The sequence below is a fragment of the Lepus europaeus genome, chromosome 20 (assembly GCF_033115175.1).
Source record: "Lepus europaeus isolate LE1 chromosome 20, mLepTim1.pri, whole genome shotgun sequence".
NCBI classification, from domain to species: domain Eukaryota; kingdom Metazoa; phylum Chordata; class Mammalia; order Lagomorpha; family Leporidae; genus Lepus; species Lepus europaeus.
Genome location: NC_084846.1, coordinates 59,141,846 through 59,165,141, shown reverse-complemented (window position 1 = coordinate 59,165,141; position 23,296 = coordinate 59,141,846). Strand labels below are relative to the sequence as shown.

Below are 23,296 nucleotides of genomic sequence, written 5' to 3'. Positions count from 1 at the left end.
GAGTCAGCAGCTTTATCCAGGACTTCCACCCGAGTGCAGGGGCCCAAGGTCTTGGGCCATCCTCTGCTGCTTTTCCCAGGTGCAGTAGCAGGGAGCTGGATTGGAAGTGGAAGAGCTGAGACCCCAACTGGTGCCCATATGGGATGCCTGTGATGCAGGTGGCAGCTTAACCCACTATGCCACAGCGTCATCTCCCAGAGGGGCTTCTTGAAGTTACTGTTTGGAACGTTGCTCACTGCTTGTCTGTCACTTGAACTATTCTAGTGGGATTGTTGAGGTGTCACATGGTGGTTTTAATTTGCATTTCCCAGACGTCTAGTGCAGTTAAATACCTGTTCATAAGTCTGTTGATCATTTGAAGATTGTCTTTTACAAAGTGCCGATTCAAGTCGCTTTTCAGCTGGTGCCTTTTTGTTTGATGTAAAGTTTTTTTTAAGATTTATTTATTTATTTGAGAGGCAGAGTTCTATATATAGAGAGGGAGAGATAGAGAGAGAGAGGTCTTCATCTGCTGGTTCTCTCCCCAAATGGCCACAGTGGCTGGAGCTGGGCCAATCCAAAGCCAGGAGCTCCAAGGAGTTTCCTTCAAGTCTCCCACGTGGGTGCAGGGGCCCAAGGACTTGGGCCATCTTCTACTGCTTCCCTAGGCCATAGCAGAGAGCTGGATCTGAAGAGGAGCGGCTGAGACATGAACAGGTACCCATTTGGAATGCCAGCATCACAGGTGGAGACTTAGCCTACTATGTTGCAGTATATGGTCTGAATGGGAGTCTGCTGGACGTCTGCAGTGCACATGTCTTCTCCCACTTAGTGGCTTTATTTTTCACCATATAGTATGTTTTGATGAATAATAGTTCTTAATTGAAAAGTAGTACATACATTTCCTTACTGGTTAACACTTTGATGTGCTTGAGAAATCAGCCTGCTCCATAGTAGTGAAAATATTCTTGTGTTTTCTTCTGCAATTTTATTGTTTTATCTTTTACATTTGTATCAGCAGTCCATTTGTACTTGATTTTTATTTTTTATTTATGGTGTGAAGTACAGGGGTCAAGGCAAAATGTTTTCCTTAAGAAAAACCAGTTGAGTATCCCCAGTCTGAAAATATGAAATCCAAAATCTTCAGAAATTGTAAACTTTTGGAACATAAACGTAACAGTACAGTGAAAAACTCCACCCCGACCTTGTGTGGCATGCCACAGTGAAAATATAGGCACACTAAAAATATTATGTAAAATTACCTTCTGGCTCTCTATGTAAGGTGTATGTGAAAGATACAAATGAATCTTGTATTTAGGCTCAGATCACATTCCCAAGATGTTTTCTTGAGTATTTGCAAACAGGCCAAAATCCAAAAAATCCAGAATCTAAGACATTTTGAATTATCTCAAACATTTTGGGTAAGAAAACTCAACTTGTACCATTAATTGAAATGACAGTGTTTTCCCTACTATCTTCAGAGGTCACATTTATCATAGGTCAGGGTACTGGATCATTGGTTTATTTCTGGACTCTGTTCTGTTGCATTAGTTTGTGCTCCAGCTGGCCTGATAAAGCTAACTAGCTGTACCTTTTTATCTGTCTTGATGTTTAGTAATGTAAATTTGTAGCCTTACTGAAGATTATCTTGGTTATTCTTGGCTTTTTTAATTCAAAAAGCAGAATCACCTTTTCAATTTCCATTTTAAAAAGCACCTTCTGGGAGCAGATGTTTGGCCTAGTGACTAAGATGGCACTTGAGATGCCCTTGTTCCTTGTTCCTTGTCTGAGTACCTGGGTTTGAGTCCTAGCCCTGCTCCTGTTTGCAGCTTCCTGCTATTAAGAACCCTGTGGGCAGCAGCTAATGGCTGCTGACACATGGGAATCTTGAATTGAGTTCCCAGCTCAAATATAAATATATATATATATTTTTTTTTTTGCAAGTATTTGGGTAGTAAACCAGCTGATGAGAGATCTGACTCTCTCTCTGCCTTTTGAATAAATAAAATAAGTAAATTAAATATATTTTTTAAAAAAACTGTGGTTTTTATTAAGCTTTTATTCATTCTACAAATCAACTTTATGATAACTGTCATCTTTATGATATGAAGAAGTACAGTCTGTGAATATGATATGTCCCTTATATTTTTAAATATGCTAGAATTTTCCTCAAAAATGTTCTGTGGTTTTGAATGTATAGCTATAAATGTCTTGTTGGACTTATTCTTGCATATTTGATATAATTTTATTTTGTAACTGAAATCATTAAAAATTTTTGGTTTTACTTTTTGAGTAATAGACAAAATTAAATTTTTAGACTACTAGTATTCTATGTAATAGTCTTACAAGATATATTTATTAATTCTAACTGATCTTCTGAACTTAAAAAATAGGATTATGCAATCACATCATTTATTTCCTTTTTCCATCTTCATGATGTTGTTTTCTTACTATGCTAGCTAGGACTTCTAATATAGGGTGGCAGAAAATATTCTAAATTTTAGTAGAACTTTTACAGAAGGTTTTTCTATTTCTAGATTTCTGAGAATTTTTATCATAAATGGATGCTAAATGTAATAAAAATTACCCAATTGTGATATGTTACCTTGTTTAACGTATTTTTTTGCAATGATTTAATATTTTGTTTGAGATTTTTGCATATTTGTCCTTCCTTACTGTGACCTTTTTCTAATTTTGTTACTAAGATTATCTGGCCTTTTTAAAAAATATTTTTCATTTATTTATTTGAGAGGTAGAGTTACAGACAGTGAAAGGGAGAGGTCTTCCTTCCATTGGTTCACTCCCAAAATGGCCACAACGGCTGGAGCTGTGCCAACCTGAAGCCAGGAGCCAGGTGCTTCTTCCCAGTCTTCCATGCAGGTGTAGGGGCCCAAGCACTTGGGCCATCCTCCACTGCTTTCCTAGGTCACAGCGGAGAGCTTGGAAGAGGAGCAACCTGGACTAGAACTGGCACCCATATGGGATGCAGGTGCTGCAGACAGAGGATTAACCTACTGAGCCATGGCGCTGAGCCCAAGATTATCTGGCTTTATAAAGCAAGTTGTGGGGGTGGCCTGGCACTGTGGTGTAGTAGGTTAAGCCTCCGCCTGTGGGACTGGTATAACATTTGGTTAATTTCAATTAATATTTTATGTGCCTTTGACAGAAAATATATTGTTATTGTTGGTTGCATGTCCCATATATGCTAGTTAGGGCTTTTGTGTTAATTGTGTTGTTCATATCTTCTGTATCTGTATGAGTTTTATATACTTTATGTGATACTTGTAGGTGTGTCTATTTCACCATTTAGTTTTGTCATTTTTTTGCTGTAAATATTTTGATTTTCTCTTGCTAGTTGTATACAGATTTAAAACTGTCATCCCTTCCTAGTTTGCTCCTTTATTATCATAAAATGCCCCTCTTTACCTCTAATAATGCTGTTATCTTAAGGCCTACTTTGTCTGCTACTAACTTAAAACATATATATTTGAGTTCGCTTTTATATGATGTATATGTTTCTGTCTTTTACTTTCACTTTCATTCTTTCTGAATCCTTTTATTTGAAAAGTATTGTGGGGTTGGTGCTGTGGCGCAGTGGGTTAACGCCCTGGCCTGAAGCGCCAGAATCCCATATGGGTGCTAGTTCAAGACCTGGCTGCTCCACTTCTGATCCAGCTCTCTGCTATGGCCTGGGAAAGCAGTGGAAGATGGCTCAAGTCCTTGGGCCCCTGCACTTGTGTGGGAGACCCAGAAGCTCCTGGCTATGGGCTTTGGATAGGCGCATCTTTGGCTGTTGCGGCCAATTTGGGAGTGAACCAACAGATGGAAGACCTCTCTCTCTCTCTCTCTCTCTCTCTCTGCCTCTTCTCTCTGTGTAACTGACTTTCAAATAAATAAATAAATCTTTAAAAAAAATAAAATATTTTTTTCTTTCTTTATTTGAAAGGCAGAGTTGTGGAGCGGCAGAGGCAGAGAGAGAGAGAGAGATCTTTCTGCTAGTTCACTCCCTGAATGTCTGCAATATCTGGAGCTGGGCTGATCTGAAGCCAGGAGCCAGGCGCTTCCTCCAGGTCTCCCACGTGGATGCTGGGGCCCAAAGAGTTGGGCCATATTCCACTGCTTTCCCAGGTACATTAGCAGGGAGCTAGATCAGAAGTGGAGCAGCTGGGACTCTAACCAGCATCCATATGAGATGCTGGCATCGCAGGTTGCAGCTTTACCTGCTACATCAAAGCACCGGCCCCTGGCTAAAGTATTCTTGAGTCCATGGCCAATAGTGTGGTATGCTGGTGCCCGTGGATAGTCCACTTAGGGACTGTGCTGAGTTCAGCCTGGGTTTTACCTCTGGTAAGTCCTAGACCACCTGTAGTTTGCCATTTGTCCTTCAGGGTTTTCAGCTTATGGTTGGTATATTTTGTAGCATTTTTTCCTCCAGCAGGTCCTGAACTACTATTTTGTCTTCCAGGATTTTACCTTTTTCAGAGGCTTTCTGATTAGGCATTTAGTCTCCTATACCACATAACTCCAGATGAAGGGAAAGGGTTTAAGGCTCTCCCCAAGTCTCTTTAAAAAGCTTTTCTAGCTTCCTTATTCCTGCTAGCAGCCCTCTGTGTGTCCCAGGCCCTGCCAGAATTTGGGATTGGCAGATATTCTTCATAAAAACTGCTGTGGAAGTCAGCTCGCCATTTTGAACTTGTTCCTTTTCATGACTGTAAAGTTCTCCAGTTCCTACCGCATCAGAAACTCTCCGCAGTCCTCAAGTAAGTAACGCCTCTAACAACCCCTCCACCCCAGTTTTTCTGTTTGTACCCTGTGAGGGTCCAGGTCTGTCACTGTGTACTCCATTCTACCTGCAAGTGGAAGTCTCTTCTCACATTCTCCTTTTTCTCTCCACTTTTAATTTATGATGGCAAACTGGTTGCACTTTATATGCCTCATAAGAAAATCTCAGTTTTCTGGAATTTGTTTTATAAGTAAATGTAACACTCATGCTCTATCTTTTTTTTTTTTTAAATAAGATTTATTTTTTTGACAGAAGGAGAGAGAGAGAGAGAGAGACAGACAGAAACTTCCATCCTCTGGTTTACTTCCCAAATGGCCACAACGACCAGGGCTACTTTCCCAGGCACATTAGCAAGGAGCTAGATTGGAAGTGGAGCAGCTGGGACCTGAACCAGTGCTCATATGGGATGCCAGTGTTGCAGGCAGCAGCTTTACCTGCTATGCCACAAGGTCGGCCCCTTTAACTTTCTTTTGTCTTCTACTAGAATGTGAGGAATCAGTTTTTCAGCATCTGGTTTATTCTCTGTATCTGGTGCATAGTAGACCTACTTATCAAATGAAGTTGTTCATTCTAATTCATCAAACTAAGGTTAAAAGTTGTATTAAGAGCTATCTTGGCTGGCGCCGTGGCTCAACAGGATAATCCTCCGCCTAGCGGCGCCAGCACACCAGGTTCTAGTCCCAATCGAGGTGCCGGATTCTGTCCCTGTTGCCCCTCTTCCAGGCCAGCTCTCTGCTATGGCCCGGGAGTGCAGTGGAGGATGGCCCAAGTGCTTGGGCCCTGCACCCCATGGGAGACCAGGAGAAGCACCTGGCTCCTGCCCTCGGATCAGCGCAGTGCGCCGGCCATTGGAGGGTGAACCAACGGCAAAGGAAGACCTTTTTCTCTGTCTCTCTCTCTCACTGTCCACTCTGCCCGTCAAAAAAAAAAAAAAAAAAAAAAAGCTATCTTCACAAATTTTTGAAAAGTCACCCTGGTGTGTATAATGATACCTTCAGTTACAGAATTTTTTCTTTGTAGTTATTCTGTTTTCTTTCACTTTCATCTTATTTGAATAGATAATAAATGTATTTGCATTAAATTTGAAAATCACAAAGCGATATATGTCTCCCTCTCTGTTCCTTGTCACCTGTTTCCCTTCCCCAAAGCCACCATTTTACCATCTTATGTATTCTTCCCAAGGTATTAAAGATATATTTGAGCAGGTTCATACACACATGCTTAAATCGCGGATTCTTGACCACGTGTGCCCATTCAAATCACATAAGGAACATTGAAGCAATACTTGTGCCTGCCCCCTATGAAGACCCATTCAGTAGTTGTGATTGTTTTTGAAAAGATTGCCCTTGTTTGTTCTGTTGAGTACTACTCTCCTAGGATACCAGTACTCAGTCAGACCTTTGGAACCTGTCTGGAAGTCACCAGCCTTATTCACAGGCAGTGTGGGCTGAACAGCTGCACAGATCACTTTGTGAGCAATTAGTTCCATCATCCATGGTTAAGGGCGGCTACACGCACTTAGCTGATAAGTCATAAGCGAATTGCCCTTTAAAAGGAAATGGAATTATTCTAATTAAAATTCAATGAAAGATGATAAAAGAAAAAAATCATGTCTTCTAGTCTGAATGTAGAAAAAATGAACTAATATACTTTTAACACTTTCCTGAAGTAAGCTAATTTTCTACTTTAAAAAACATTTCACAAAATGGATAAAATTTCAAAATCATACTGTTTTGAAAATATTTGGTTAAAATAAAAATGCACACATTTTGTTGTTTTAACTAAGTAAAATGATTTATTGTCCCTTTTCTGCAGTGATGATGATTGTTGTTAGAAGAAGATAATAAGACAGTATCCCCAAAAATTCAAGTTTAATTTTTGAGTTTTAAATCTCTCTTAGTCTTTGCACTGTAGAATCACATCTTTTTTCATATTTCAGATCTAATTTCAGAATTAGTATTAAAGACAATTTAAAATTTTAATTTCTAAAAATTGTAAAATATCTATCCAACATTGAAAGAAAAATATTTATTTCATTTATATCATGCATGGAGAATATGATTTTTAGACGAAAAATATTAAAATAAACCTATGTAACTAATACTATAAATCTTAACAGTTTTCATTTATATCAGTTTTGTTTTGGTTAAGGCTAACTTGGGCTGAATTTAAACCCAAATGCACCTTGTTTCACAAACCTATGCTTTTGCTTTTATACTATGCCACCTTGAGTGTCTGTGACACAAGTTGCTGGGGCGTGTGTGTGTGTATTTGGATTTGAGCCGAAGAACCAGAAACTAGCAGCTTTCATTATCTTTATATTTCTAGTGTTGCTAAACTACGATAGCTGCATATTTTGCTTTAAAAAAAAATCAATATCAGGGACAGGCACTGTGGCATAGTGGGTAAAGCCACTGCCTGCAGTGCTGGCATCCCATATGGGTGCCGGTTCGAGTCCCGGCTGCTCCACTTCAGATCCTGCTCTCTGCTGTGGTCTGGGAAAACAGTAAAAGATGGCCCGGGTCCTTGGGCCCCTGCACCCAGATGGGAAGACCTGGAGGAGGCTCCTGGCTCCTGGCTTTGGATCGGTGCAGCTCTGGCCATTGCAGCCAATTGGGTGGTGAGTCAGCGGATGGAAGGCTTTTCTCTCTGCCTCTGCCTCTGCCTCTCCTTCTCTCTCTGTGTAACTATGACTTTCAAATAAATAAATAAATCTTTTAAAAAATCAGCATCAATGCACTTAGAATTCTTTTCTCTCTTTCCTGTGCTTAAATGTCATTAAGTGGAGTGGTGGTGCTCTGAGATGGAGATGTGTGTTAACACAAAGTAGCTTCTGTATAAGCTAACAGTGGGGTAGAAGTTTTGTATCGGCTGTCTTTTCTTCACAACAATTCAGTAGCTGGCTACTGAGGATACTTTAAAGAGAGTAAGTGCCTTGAATAGATAGTAGTAGAGCCTGGTTTGAGTCCAAGGCTTTATACCGCAGTTCTTATACTGCTCTGCTCCTGTTTTGAATATCTAGCTCATTCAGTAGTTCATTTATGCTGAAGCATTCTGCTTAAATATTTTCATTTGCCATTGGAAAAAAACAACTGGATTCCAAGGGGATATGAGATAAAAATATATAATTGAAGTATTTGTTATTAAAATTGCTTTAGGTTTGAATTCTTTCATATGAGAGTGAATCAGCTAAGATGGGAATTTTTCTTACCTATATTTACAGTTTTAGAGAAATTATTTTTTGAAACTTTTGTATTTTTCTTTGATGTTTTAAGATCATGCAACTAGTATTATTTTTCATGTTGAGCAATCTGTTGTCTTCAGTCTGCTTATGTAGAAATACCAGATGTTAATCATACAGGATCTCATTCTTAAGGTGCTGAGATTAACAATCCCCCCCGCCCTTTTTTTTTTGACAAGCAGAGGTAGACAGTGAGAGAGAGAGAGAGAGAAAGGTCTTCCTTTTTCCGTTGGTTCACCCCCCAAAATGGCCGCTACGGCTGGCAAGCTGTGCCGATCCGAAGCCAGGAGCCAGGTGCTTCCTCCTGGTCTCCCATGCAGGTGCAGGGCCCAGGCACTTGGGCCATCCTCCACTGCACTCCCGGGCCACAGCAGAGAGCTGGAATGGAAGAGGAGCAACCGGGACAGAATCCGGTGCCCTGACCGGGACTAGAACCCGAGGTGCTGGCGCCACAGACGGAGGATTAGCCAAGTGAGCCGCAGCACCGGCCAACAGTTCTCTTTTAATAGAAATGTTGACAGTATAGGTAGGCAAAATATTTAAAAACATGTTTCTTTCTCTGTCTTTACTTTTAAACTTTATATCAGGTAAACAATTTTTTTTAAAAAAATTGATTTATTCATTGGAAAATAAGAGTTATGGGTGGGGGGAGAGAAAGAAGAGAAGAGAGAGTTATTTCATCCATTGGTTCACTTTCCAAATGACTGCAATGGTCAGAGTTGGGCCAGACTGAAGCAAGGAGCTCTTTCTGGGTCTCCCACATGGGTTCAGGGGCCCAAGCACTTGGGCCATCTTCCACTGCTTTCCCAGGCTCATTAGCAGGGAGCTAGATTGGAGCTAGCACTGCAGACAGCAGCTTAATCTGCTAGGCCACAGCACCAGCCCCCCCAATTTTTTTTTTTTTTTTTTTTGACAGGCAGAGTGGACAGTGAGAGAGAAAGACAGAGAAAGGTCTTCCTTTTGCTGTTGGTTCAGCCTCCAATCGCTGCTGCGGCCGGCACACCGTGCTGATCTGAAGGCAGGAGCCAGGTGCTTCTCCTGGTCTCCCATGGGGTGCAGGGCCCAAGCACTTGGGCCATCCTCCGCTGCACTCCCAGGCCATAGCAGAGAGCTGGCCTGGAAGAGGGGCAACTGGGACAGAATCCGGCACCCCTACTGGGACTAGAACCCGGTGTACCGGCGCTGCTAGGCGGAGGATTAGCCTGTTGAGCCACGGTGCCGGCCAGCCCCCCAAATTTTAAAGCCATTATATGGCTTGAGTTTCTGGATTCAAATTCCAGGGTCTATGGTTGAGACTTTATTTTTTGTTCTTTAACAGTTTACTTAAACAAGCAACTAGTTGGATGTGGCCTATGGAAAATAGTCTAGGGGTCAGCTTAGCCAGTAAAGCCACCGCCTGCAGTGCTGGCATCCCGTATGGGCACTGGTTGGAGTCCCAGTTGCTCTTCTTCCAATCAAGCTCTCTGCTAAGGCCTGGGAAAGCAGTAGAAGATGGCCCAAATCCTTGGATCCCTGCACCTGCGTGGGAAACCCGGAGGAAGCTCCTGTCTCCTGGCTTTGGATCGGCACAGCTCCAGCTGTTGCAGCCAATTGGAGAGTTGAGCCAACAGAAGACCTCTCTCATTCTCTCTGCCTCTCCTTCTCTCTCTCTGTAACTATGTCTTTAAAAAAAAAAGAGAGAGAGAGAAAATATATAGTCTATAGACCCTTGCTAAAATGATTTGTGAGTATTTTTTCTCATTGTAAAATATTTTAAATACATTATAGTTATAGAAAAAAAGGAAGCACACATGATGGTTGGGAATTCTTAACTTGAATAATACTTGAGAAAAGAAGGCAAATTACTACTTCTAATTTTTTTTTTCTAGTGTAAAATGTGAAAGAAAGTAAATATAGCCTTCCAGGGAAGAGTTATCTCAGCATATGTCGTGTATCTCATCCCCATAGTGACTGTTTTCTGTTGTCCTTGGTGTGAACTGCATCACATCTCAGGGCTATCAGCTCGTTGTTGATTGTGGAGATGGCTGTTATTTTAATGGTGGATAGGTAGCCCAGACTTTGGTGAAGGCCACTAGCAGCAATGACTTAGTAGAAGCAGCCAGCCTCAGGAATGAAATAGTGGAAAGAACTTTGTTGCAGAATTTGGATACTTAACAGTCTATTAAAAGACAGCACTTTTTTTTCTCTCTCTCTCTCTTTTTTTTTTTTTGGACAGGCAGAGTGGACAGTGAGAGAGAGAGACAGAGAGAAAGGTCTTCCTTTTTGCCGTTGGTTCACCCTCCAATGGCCGCCGCACACCACACTCATTCGAAGCCAGGAGCCAGGTGCTCCTCCTGGTCTCCCATGGGGTGCAGGGCCCAAGCACCTGGGCCATCCTCCACTGCATTCCCTGGCCATAGCAGAGAGCTGGCCTGGAAGAGGGGCAACCAGGACAGAATCCGGCGCCCTGACCGGGACTAGAACCCGGTGTGCCGGCGCCGCAAGGTGGAGGATTAGCCTATTGAGCCACGGGGTCGGCCAAAAGACAGCACTTTTACTAATGACTTTAACCTTCCTGAACATTTTGTAGTTTGGAACTGTGATGGTTCCAGATGGTTTGATGTACTTCTAGTTTTCTAATATCATTTTGCAAAAAGGGTATAACATAGGATAGTCAAGAAAATACTTTCTTTGAATATATATATTTTTTTCTGAAGCATATTTTATCAATTGCCAGGATTATATGTATTTGTTGCAAATGATGGGAATGTATAGTTTTCCTGCCCAGTCCCTATGTATACATGTGAAGGTATGAGAGTACTTCACAGATTTTGTAGAAAGGGAGAATTGAAGGGATGAGTGCATTTTGGTGCAATAAATGTTGAAATCTGTGCATAGTTTTCTCATAATACATATTTTTAAGAGCTTTTCGAAGGGCCTTAGTGTGCATGGATTTTAAAATCTTTTGCACTGGGGCCGGGGCTGGTGCTGTGGCATAGTGGGTTAAGCCACCACCTGAAATGCCTGCATCCCCTATGGATGCCAGTTGGTATCCTGTCTGCTCCACTTCCAATACAGCTCCCTGCTAATGCACCTGGGAAGGCAGTGGAAGATGGCCCAAGAGTTTGGGCCCCTACTATCTACGAGGGAGATCTGGAGGGAGATCCTGGCTCCTAGCTTTGGCCTGACCCAGTACTGGCCATTGCAGCCATCTGGGGAGTGACCCAGTGGATGGAAGATATTTCCTTTTATCTCCTAACTGTGATTTTCAAATAAGTAAATAAATCTTTTTTTAAAAAAAAATCTTTTGCAGTAAAGTAGACTTGCGTTTCATTTCTTTTTCTGTGAACTTTTTTTTAAAAGATTTATTTTTTTATTTGAAAGTCAGAGTTACACATGGAGACAAGGAGAGGCAGAGAGAAAGAGGTCTTCTATCCACTGGTTCACTCCCCAGAGGGCTGCAACGGCTAGAGCTACGCCGATCCAAAGCCCGGAGCCAGGAGCTTCTTCCAGGTCTCCCACGCAGGTGCAGGGGGTCCAAGGACTTGGGCCATTTTCTACTGCTTTCCCAAGTCATAGCAGAGAGCTAGATTGGAAGTAGAACAGCCAGGTCTTGAACCAGCACCCATATGGGATGCTGCCACTGCAGGCAGCAGCTTTACCTGCTATGCCACAGCGCTGGCCCCCATGAACTTTTTGAAGTACCTTCGTATATGTACATATTACTAGTGTGAGGCCCTAAATATTACTGATAAAGTTCCACTTTTTAAGCAGTTTCTAATAAAAACTATAAGCATTTAACAAGAAAATAATTTTGTTTTCAATATTCTCAGTTTTGCTTTTTGGCTATCTTTAGGTATATTTACTTTATATTCTTATGAACTGTAGAGGGAATTAGCATTGTTAGACAAAGGTAAATAGTTTTTTTGTGTGTCTTATCAAAGGGAAAGAAGTTTATACTTGCCTTGAAGGTTTTACTCACAGTCATTCTTCGTTATTTGTGAGCTAACAAAAATTTCCTTTGGCAATTAAAGATGGGAAAGAGAATCTTTTTAAACAGAAACATTCAAAAAACTACATTTCTAAAAGCTTATTTAAGTCTTTTTATGTAAATGTTTGATTTTTTAATTCTTATGTAAAAGTTGTTACTTAGACTTGAGCTGGTATTTTTAGACATTCATCAAATTGTCATTTCATTATTTAAAGATCCATCCTTTTCAGGAAATAGATGACTAATATTAATGTCATCATCATCAGGAATAGCTCAGCAGCATCTGTGTGATATTTTTTAGATGTATTAGCATTCTTTTTACAGGTTTGGTTTTATGGCACATCTTAGCTAGTTACAGTTACGGAGAAAAAATTCTCATTACTCTGGCACAATGGAGCAGCTACAGGATTTTAGAGAAGTTGGTGCTGAGTGGGAAAAGTTGGATAACTGGATTTAAGAGATGGACTCTAAGATGGACTCATTATTAACCTTGATACAATGGAAATTATTTAATACGCCTTCTCACCCTTAGATACCTATCTTCATGTTTGGAAGTAACATTGTGTGTAATGCTAGGCTTTGAGGTATTTGGGCTGTACATTTGTTTAATTTTTAGTCAGATGTTGAATTAGAAGCAGTCTAATGCTCTGAAATTCACCATCTTAGGTTTTTGTGCAAAAGCTACTATGCAAATACTAGCTTCTCAGGAAATACAATCTGATAACACAAGATAAAGATTTGTGTATTTTGTTCGCTATTCACTGATCTGTACTTGTCTCATTTTGTTTGTTTATATTTTTTATTTGCGAGACAGGTAGAGACAGAAAGCGTTCTCATCCACTGGTTTGTTCCTTACATGCCTGCCGGAGACAGCCCTGGCTCAGGGGGAAGCAAGAAGCCAGTAACTCAGTCCAGGTCTCCCATATTATAGGTGGCAGGAACCCAGTTATATGATCGATTGATTACCTCAGGGTTTACATTAGCAGGAAGCTGGAATTGGGAACTGGAGACAGGCATCAAATCCAAGCACTGTAGCGTGGGATGCAGGCATCCTAATCCATGTTTCCACAGCTAGGCCAACCACCCACTCCTGTACTTGCCTGTTGATGATACAAATGCTACAAAAATGAATGTTAAAAACAATGACTTTTCTTCCCATTATGTTACATAGTAGATAATTTGGTAGGTAATTTTGTAGTGTTCTTGGAGAACAGTGGTGTCTAAAATCTTGGCAGATTGTCAAAAGTGGAAATCGAGTTCAAACCTAGCCTTTTTTTTTTTTTTTAAAGAAATAAGCACTTTGATCTTTTTTTTTTTTTTTTTTTTTTTTTTGACAGGCAGAGTGGATAGTGAGAGAGAGAGAGAGAGAGAGAAAGGTCTTCCTTTTTGCCGTTGGTTCACCCTCCAGTGGCTGCTGCGGCCGGCACATCTTGCTGATCCGAAGCCAGGAGCCAGGTGCTTCTTCTGGTTTCCCAAGCGGGTGCAGGGCCCAAGCCACTTGGGCCATCCTCCACTGCCTTCCCGGGCCATAGCAGAGAGCTTGGCCTGGAAGAGGGGCAACCGGGATAGAGTCCGGCGCCCCAACCGGGACTAGAACCCGGTGTGCCGGCGTTGCAAGGCGAAGGATTAGCCTGCTAAGCCACGGCGCCGGTGATCTTTTTGTTTTAAAATGTAATTTCTAGTTTATGAGTGTGTGTTACTATCTTACATGCTATAACTTTCTAAAGTAATGGATTATGCCTACATTGAAGAAATGTGGCTACAGTCAGCTTTCTCATTCCAGTTTTCCTAATAAAGATTTGAAAGAAACATTCATAAATTTACTTCTGCTCAGGTCAAAGTTGGAGGTAGAGATTGTATGGCCTTGTTTACTTATTTTAGAAACACATCTCATTTCATTCTCTTGCTGAATAAGATTATTGCACTTTATTACAAATGATGCTTTAGGGTTGTGGTTCTCAACATGTGTACCTGGACCCAGACCCTGTGAGAGGTCAGAAACATCAAAGCTATTTTTTTGCAGTTCCAAGGTGTTATTTACCTTTTTAAGCTAAAATTTATGGATTTATTTTCATTTGTTTGGAAGGCACAGAGACAGAGAGGCAGAGTGAAATCTTCCATCGGCCAGGTGTGGATTGGAGGTTTAGGAGCCTGGAATTCAACCTGGATGGGGGACAGGGACACAAATTCTTGAGCCATTATATGCTGCCTCCCAGGATGCACGTTAGCAGGAAGCTGGATCAGAAGTGGAGGAGCTGGGATTTGAAACAGGCATTCAGACATGGTTGTGGTATCCCAAGTGGTGACAGCTGCTATTCCAGTCCACCCCCGCCCCCAACCATGACTTGCCTCTTGTCCTCATTGTGTAACAAATGTACAATGGTGTTTTCCAGAAGCTGCATAATGTGCAACATTAGAATAGATGGAATGCAGAAGGACATAGGGAAATCTAGTTAACCTCTGGTAAACACAGCACTTAATATATTTATAAACATGTAAACCGTGCTATTCTTGCCAAATTTTTGTTTTAGAAAAATAACGGTTTTTCTGGGGCTGGCGCTGTGACACAGTGGGTTAACGCCCTGGCCTGAAGTGCCGGCATCCCTTATGGGCTCTGGTTTGAGACCCAGCTGCTCCACTTCTGATCCAGCTCTATGCTATGGCCTGGGAATGCAGTGGAGGATAGCCCAAGTCCTTGGGCCCCTGCATCCACATGGGAGACCTGGAAGAAGCTCCTGGCTCCTGGCTTTGTATCGGTGCAGCTCCGGCCGTTGTGGCCAATTGGAGAGTGAACCATTGGATGGAAGAACTCTCTCTCTCTCTCTCTCTCTCTGCCTCTCTCTGCCTCTCCTCTCTCTGTGTAACTCTGACTTTCAAGTAAATAAATAAATCTTAAAAAAAAAAATAACAGTTTTCATAAAAATATTCGTGCTAATGCATGAAAGGTTTAGTCTGTTTGTAACCAATCAGTCAATAGAGGCAGTTCTTATTTTGAATGGTTCCAGTATTTCAGTTATCACATTTAAGTTAAATGACATCAGTCCTACAGTAACACAGCTTCTGTTTGCATTACCACCATACATTGACTGTGAGTGATTGCATAAAAGATGCATTTTGCTTCTGTGTCTTCAGCCCACAAATCAGTACTCACATAACTAACAACTGTGTCATCATTAGTGACCAGTCATATACCTTATTTCAGAGTCTGCGTAGGATTGGCCATTATGCATCTGTCACTCGGTTCCCTCACAGAAAGCAGTGACTTTAATTATGTTTCCTTCTTGTGTCCTGGTGATAAACCCACATGATGTTTCACAAAAATAGATAGTTGAACGAGTGGATTGGAAAGCTTTCAAAGATGGAAGTGAAGAAAAGAACAAGTGCCAATTCCTAAAGGGAAATGTGAATCAACATGAATGGAGTCACAGTTGATGGTGGGAATTTTGACATGGCTGCTGTCCAAAAGAATCTGGATATGCAGCCTGGAACTTAGCAGTGGTGAACCCAGTGATGGGGTGATTGTGACAAAGGATGGAGATGTCCCACAGGTATCGATGCCAACAAAACCCTCCACAGTAAAGGGTCTCTCTGAGGTATTTCACAGCATTGAAAGGGTGAACGATAAAATGTGGGAAACTGATCCAAATTTAGAAAATAATATGATAGTTTGCCAAGGCATAGAAAAGATGCTCTCTCTGTATTTTAAGAATAAGACAAGGACTTCTCGAATTCATAACTTTTTTTCAAAAATGTACAACCCTTGAATTCTCACTGTTGCAAATTATGGTATACTAAATAAATCTGTTTTAGTATTTTTTCAAATTTCTTCGTATGTTAAAACTAGCTATAAGGGAATTGTTAATGTTTCGATGAACATTTTTAAAAGAACTATTGTAATTTTTTATTGATTATTAAGATCATTTTGCCTGGCTTCAGTTGCATGGTCATTCTTGAGATCATATACCACTGGTGAGTGAAGACTGGCCTGGGAAAGCAGTAGAAGATGGCCCAAGTCCTTGGGCCCCTGCAGCAGTGTGGGAGACCTGAAAGAAGCTCCTGGCTTCGGATCGGTGTAGCTTCAGCTATTGCGGCCACCTGGGGAGTGAACCAGCAGATGGAAGACCTTTCTCTCTCTCTCTCTGCCTCTGCCTCTCTGTAACTCTGTCTTTCAAATAAATAAATCTTAAAAAAAAAAAAAAGTTGTAAGTGGGCAAAGTTTTTGGTACACCTTATGTGCTAAACCTCTTGACTTTGCCTCGCCGACTTTAACTGTGCTCCGAACACTTACATTAGCTTACAGTTGGGCAAAATCAGCTAGCACAACATCTATTTTAAAATAACGTGTTGAATATCATATACAGTTTATTGAATGCTATACTGAAAGTGAAAAACAGAATGGTTGTATGGGTATACTTCTATACCATCATAAAATCAAAAAATATAAGCTGATTCAGTGTAATTTAGGGACTGTTTGCAATATAATAGCTTTTGATTATTTTGGAGTTAATAATATAGGCCATATTTTGATTGCTATTTTAATAGCTGTGAGTCTTAGTTTGGTCAGTTGTGTATTACTCCTTTCAAGTTTCTATAAAAAATATCTTATACTGAATAATTTATAAACAACAGAAATATACTGCTCATGGCTCTGGAGACTGGGAAGTTGAGGATCCAGGTGGCAGCAGGTACAGTGGCTGGCGAGGGCCTGTTCTTCCTGGGTGATGCCTTTTGTGTGTCCCTGAATGGCAGGAGAGGCACGTGTGCTTCCTCCTGCCTCTTACAAGAGCACTGATCGCATTCCTGAGGGCTCTCCCTGTGTGTCCTGTCGCTTCCCAAAGGCTCTGCCTCTTAGTACTGCTGCAGTAGGAGTTGGGTGTTCAGTATATGAATTTTGGCAGGACTGAAACATTCAGACATTGTAGATTATGAATATGTAAGTCAACAGCCTGGTGTTCTGTAAAGTTTTCTATTTACAGAGTGAATTTGAATACAGTTTTCAGAATCTATCATTTTTGTAATTCTTCCCAAAATGACCTTTCATTTTTTCCTACTTAGGTGAATGAATCAACTCTGCCTAAAAGCAACAATAATCTTTTTTCTATAGGTTTTCTGTGAAGACCCTGATCGATCGATCTTGCTTTGAGACAATTGATGATTCTTCTCCTGAGTTTAACAATTTTGCAGCTATTTTGGAACAGATTCTAAGTCACCGGCTAAAAGGTAACACTTGTATTGTATTATTTATTTATTTATTCTTCCAATAGCTGTCTTTATAATAAGCTATAACTGTTAGAAACGATACAGTCTCTTGTGATTTAGGAAGCGGGCACAGCACATCCTGAGAAACATGGATGTGATTTCAGAGTGCCTACCCTTTTGGTCCATGTCCCTAGAAAAGAATCTGCTTTCAGATTTATGCCTATTTCTGAGATGCATTAAAAATGTTGAGTATATTAATTACCACTTATAAGAAGTCAAACTTACTTTCCATAACTATTTCAAATAAAAGGTTAAAGCCAAAGGTAGCCCACCACAGAGGTTCTTAGATAATATTTTAATGTGTTTACAAAGAAACATTCCAGGCATTAAGTTTGCTCAGAATCTACTTCTTTGAATTTCAGAATCTGTGAAGATTGTCTAGCAGTGAGTTAATTAAAAAAGAGATGTGTGAAGGAGATGTTTGACTGTGGTTTTCTTGAATGGAAAGTATATGTACATCAGAAATATACTTAGGTTGAATATGGGAGCTGTGTTCACCCTGAACTATAAAACTTTTTAAAATTAGAAAAAAAAAAATACAGCTGATAAAAGTCGTGAAGGGGGCAGACTTGTGGCCTAATGGTTATGATGCCACGTGGGCTACTGCATTGTAGATTGAAGTGCCTGGGTTCTAGTCCTGGCTCTGCTTCTTGCTGATGCACACCCTGGAAGGCAACAGGTGATGGCTCAAGTACATGGGTCCCTACCATCTGTGTGGGAGACACAGACTGAGTTCCTGTCTGCTTGCTTTGGCGTGGCCTAGCCATGGCTTTTGCAAGTATCTCTCTCCCTCTCTCTGAGTCTTAAAAAGAAGAAAATAAAGATGAATTATACAGTGAATAGTATCTTTGTCATATTAATTCCATTATCTCATTGTCATAAAGGAAACTTGATCATCAGATATTTTCATTTAAACGTAGGAGCAGGTGTTTTCATTTAAATATCAGATGTTTTCATTATCTTTACAATCTTAATGGTATGGGTTCAAATCAGTAACTGTAATCTGCTTTGATAATATCATTTTTGAAAATCTCAAGTCAGATAGTAAATGCATCCACATTTTACTACACGTGTTTAGATCAACTGAGCAGTTCTGTGGACCCTAAACAAAGGGTTGAATTTATGTGTGAGGAAAAAAAAAATGAATTCCATCAGCCCTTTGCAGTTTAAAATAGGATCCATAAAATCATTGATGCCTTTTTATTAAAGTTGATCATATTGCAGAAGGGTTACTTTCATTTTTGATCTTCTTTATTTCCTCAATTTTCTGCTATGTTACTTTTCTGAGAAGAGTTTTTATAAAAGCAAAGAAATGGTAGAAAGTTTTTGAAAGCTTGTCAGGATTACTATATTGTTTGATCATATTTTTTACTACACATTTATAAATAATACCTGACTAAAAAACACATGAGATACCGTAGATCCAGATGCACTTTCATGTTCAGAAGCATTTTGTCTTAAGACCTCAAGTCCCTTGATTTGGTATAGCATTTAGCATATGATTATCTCATAAAATACATGAAGCTGTGAACAGTAACAGTAACTCCTGCTGCGAGTCCCAGGCTGGGTGGGTGGATGACTCACTGTACCATGCAGGTACACTATCCTGCAAGAAAGCTAATACAGTAAGACTTTTGCTCATTTTTTTAAGCTAGGGAAGATCAGTAATTCTAATATTGTAAAAAGGTTTCCTGTAAAGCAGCTGCTGTGTGACCTCTGAGATGGGGTGGACATGAAGCATGGAATGCTCTGTAACTTCTGAGATGAGGCTTTCTGGAGACTCTAGTGTCTGGAACTTGCATATGTTATTTCCCATATGTTAGTATTCTAGTATATAACATTTCTTTCTCTTTTGGAGAAGTTTATTTTTTAATAGAAAACTTTTATTTAATAAATATAAATTTCAAAAGTACAACTTTCGGATTATAACAGTTTTTCCCCCTATAACCACCCTCCCACCCACAAACTATCCCATCTCCTACTCCCTCTCCCATCCCATTTTTCATCAAGATTCATTTGTAATTATCTTTATGTACAGAAGATCGACTCTTATACTGAGTAAGGATTTCAACAGTTTGCACCCACACAAACACACAAAGTATAAAGGACTGTTTGAATAGTTTTACCATTAATTCGCATAGTACAATACATTAAGGACAGAGGTCCTACAGGGGGAGCAAGTGCACAGTGACTCCTGTTGTTGATTTATCAACTGACACTCTTATTTATGACGTCAGTAATCACCCAAGGCTCTTGTCATGAGCTGCCAAGGGTATGGAAGCCTCTTGAGTTCACAAACTCTGACCTTATTTAGACAGGGCCATAATCAAAGTGGAAGTTCTCTCCTCCCTTCAGAGAAAGGTACCTCCTTCTTTGATGGCCCCTTCTTTCCACCAGGATCTCATTCACAGAGATCTTTTATTTAGGTCATTTTTTTTTTTCCCACAGTGTCTTGGCTTTCCATGCCTGAGATACTCTCATGGGCTTAAGGGCCAAATGCCTTAATGGCTGATTCTGAGACCAGAGTGCTGTTTAGGGCATTTGTCATTCTATGAGTCTGCTGTGTATCCCGATTCCCATGTTGAATCATTCTCAGCCTTTTTAATTTTATCAGTTATTAGCAGGAGATACTGGTCTTATTTATGTGATCCCTTTGACACTTAATCCTATCTTTATAATCACCTATGAACTTAAACTGATCATTTTAACTAATAAGATGGCATTGGTACCTGCCAATTTAATGAGATTTGGAGTCCCATGGCAAGTTTTTAGCTTTAGCCTTGGGGTAAGTCCGAGGGAGCATGTGCCGAACTATACATCTCCTCCCTCTCTTACTCCCACTCTTATTTTTAACAGGGATCAATTTTCAGTTGGATTTAAACACCTAAGAATAATTTTGTGTTAATTAAAGATTTCAACCAATGGTATTAAGTAGAAAAAGAAAATACTAAAAAGAATAAGATAGTAAGCTCTTCCTCAATGGTCAGGACAAGGGCTGATCAAGTCATTGCTTCTCATAGTGTTAGTTTCACTTCTGCAGGTTTCCTTTTAGGTGCTCAATTAGTTGTCACAGATCAGGGAGAACATATGATATTTGTCCTTTGGGACTGGCTTATTTCACTCAGCATGATGTTTTCCAGATTCCTCCATTTTGTTGCAAATGATCAGATTTCATTTCTTTTTTACTGCTGTGTAATATTCCATAGAGTACATATCCCATAATTTATTTATCCAGTCTTCTGTGGATGGGCATTTAGGTTGATTCCATGTCTTAGCTATTGTGAATTGAGCTGCAATAAACATTGAGGTGCAGACAGCTCTCTTATTTGCCAGTTTAATTTCCCTTGGGTAAATTCCAAGGATTGGGATGGCTGTGTTGTATGGTAGGGTTATATTTAGGTTTCTGAAGAATCTCCAAACTGTCTTCCATAGTGGCTTAACCAGTTTGCATTCCCACCAACAGTGGATTAGTGTGCCTTTTTCCCCACATCCTCGCCAGCATCTGTTGTTAGTTGATTTCTGTATGTGAGCCATTCTAACCGGGGTGAAGTGAAACCTCATTGTGGTTTTGATTTGCATTTCCCTGATGGCTAGTGATCTTGAACATTTTTTCATGTGTCTGTTGGCATTTGGATTTCCTCTTTTGAAAAATGTCTGTTGAGGTGCTTGACCCATCTCTTAAGTGGGTTATTTGTTTTGATGTTGTGGATTTTCTTTATTTCTTTGTAGATTCTGGTTATCAGCCCTTTATCAGTTGCGTAATTTGCAAATAATTTCTTCCATTCTGTCAGTTGCCTCTTCACTTTCCTGACTGTTTGTTTTGCAATACAGAAAAACTTCAGAGAAGTTATTTTGATAGTACATTGTGGTCACTTAAAGTTTAGTATAGAGTAACTAATTTTTCCAGTAGTTTTCTTTATAAAAGAAAATGTATAACTTTGTAGGTGTGTAAGATTTACTTTTATCCAACTACTGCTTATTTTTGAAGAAAAAGCATTTGGTTTACACATTACATTTTTCCCGCGAACAAGGAAATCTGCACCAGCCATGACATAGACTGTGCCAACGCAGGTAAAGTGAAGAGCATGGACAGTTACCTACTTAATTCACTAAAAAGTCTTATTTTTGAGTAAAAGGAGGCTTTTAAATAGGATTATACATGATAATCTTATTTGAAGTAATCTCTTAATAAGATTATGGTGTTACTTTTGGAAATACAGCTGAGAGGTAGAAATTAATTACAGAGTGTTAGAATGGAAAGAAACTAGTATAGGCTCTTTAGTAATTTTTGAAGTTTTATTTATTTATTTTAAGCATTAAACTTTTCTCCACCTCACCTCTGCCTCCTCCATGCCCAATAAAAGCTACTGCAGGAACTGAATACACACACAGCATACACACATCGCATACATATATATTACACACATATCACACATACACATACACACATACATCATACGCACACATCACACATATGGAACATTTTGCTAATGCTGGGGAGGGGAAGTCGGGCATTTTGCCTGCTCAGCGAAATTACTTCTACCCTTCAGTTCCACAGCACCCCTTTAGGCAAGGCTAAGGGTCACAGATTAAGAAGCACCACTCCTCTATTCTCTCTCTTACTAAAACAATCCACTCACAGTATTTCTAACTTGAGGACATAGTCTTTGTTTTAACATTCTGACCTCTGAGAACCCTGGAAAGCAATCCATCACATTTTGGGCACATTCAGATAGTTGGAAAATTCTCATGTACTTGAAACCAACCTATCTTCTTATTCTTTGATCTTTTTGCTACTATTTTCAAGTGCGAACCTAATAATTACTGAAATATTCCTTTTATATAACTCTTTCCTGCTGTTCCTTTCCCCTCTCCCAAGTGAGATGTCTAGAGTTCACCACTCTTCCAGAGCCACCCCAGTCTTAGTTGTTCTTATGGTTTATAGCTGGTTTATAAGTGTTGCTCTTAAAATCTGGCACTCAAAGCTGTGTAAAGTGCTTCAGAAAGGCTAAACTCAGTAGTAGAACCCAAGATCATGTTTTACTGATTTCCACATCATCCTTCTGATTCACATTGAAATTGAGGCCAAGAAAAATCCCAAGACTTTTTAAAAATTGAACAGTTGTTTGTCATATTTGTTTTCTGTAAACTAGTTTGTCAAAGAAGCAGTTTGATAAACTAAAATAGTATTATTTCTTCTGTTATCTGCTTCCAGAAATGGATGAAGTGACTGTAAACATGTAAATATAGTCATATGTGACTTAATGACACAGGTATGTTTTGAAAAATGAATCTTCATATGATTTCATCATTGTGTGTACATCATAAAATGTACTTAACACATTCTGAGAGTGCTACGACATCACTAGACTTTATCTTGAGAAACCATTGTCATAAATGTGGATTGTGATTAACTGAAGTGTCATTATATGGTATATTACAGTAGAAGGAAAGATAGCTTATGTTCATGGACTCAAAGAATGAATATTGCTGCAAATGCCTGTAACACCCAAAGTGATCTGAACATTCACTACAGTCTGTATCATCAAAATTCCAGTGGCATTTTTCATGGAAGTAGGATGAGCCACAAAAGACCTTGAATAGCCAAAGCAATCTCGGGCTGAAAGAGCAAAGTGAGTTAAATGACTTGAATTCAAAGTATACTCCAATTGAACAACATGCTCCTGAATGAACAATGGGTCATAGAAGAGATCAAAAGAGAAATCAAAAATTTTCTGGAAGTAAACGAGGATAACAGCACAACATACCAAAACTTATGGGATACAGCAAATGCAGTGTTAAGAGGAAAATTTATATTAATAGGTGTCTACATCAAGAAATTGGAAATGCATCTGGAGTAAGGACAGTCTGTTCAATAAATCGTGCTGGGAAAACTGGATTTCCACGTGCAGAATCATGAAGCAAGACCCCTACCTTTCACCTTACACAAAAATTCACTCAACATGGATTAAAGACTTAAATCTACGACCAGACACCATCAAATTATTAGAGAGCATTGGAGAAACCCTGCAAGATATAGGCACCGGCAAAGACTTCTTGGAAA

At 39.9% G+C, this 23,296-nt stretch overlaps 1 protein-coding gene across 3 annotated transcripts in view; it reads left to right on the top strand.

Moving 5' to 3' along the window:
- The window catches only part of RUNDC3B (RUN domain containing 3B), a 151,910-nt gene that overhangs the window by 5,503 nt on the left and 123,111 nt on the right, over nucleotides 1–23,296 (top strand). For all 3 annotated transcript variants that reach the window (XM_062178193.1, XM_062178192.1, XM_062178191.1), the window contains exon 2: nucleotides 17,078–17,193. In XM_062178193.1, coding sequence (XP_062034177.1) covers nucleotides 17,078–17,193 — 116 coding nt within the window. The remainder of the gene's footprint in view (nucleotides 1–17,077; nucleotides 17,194–23,296) is intronic.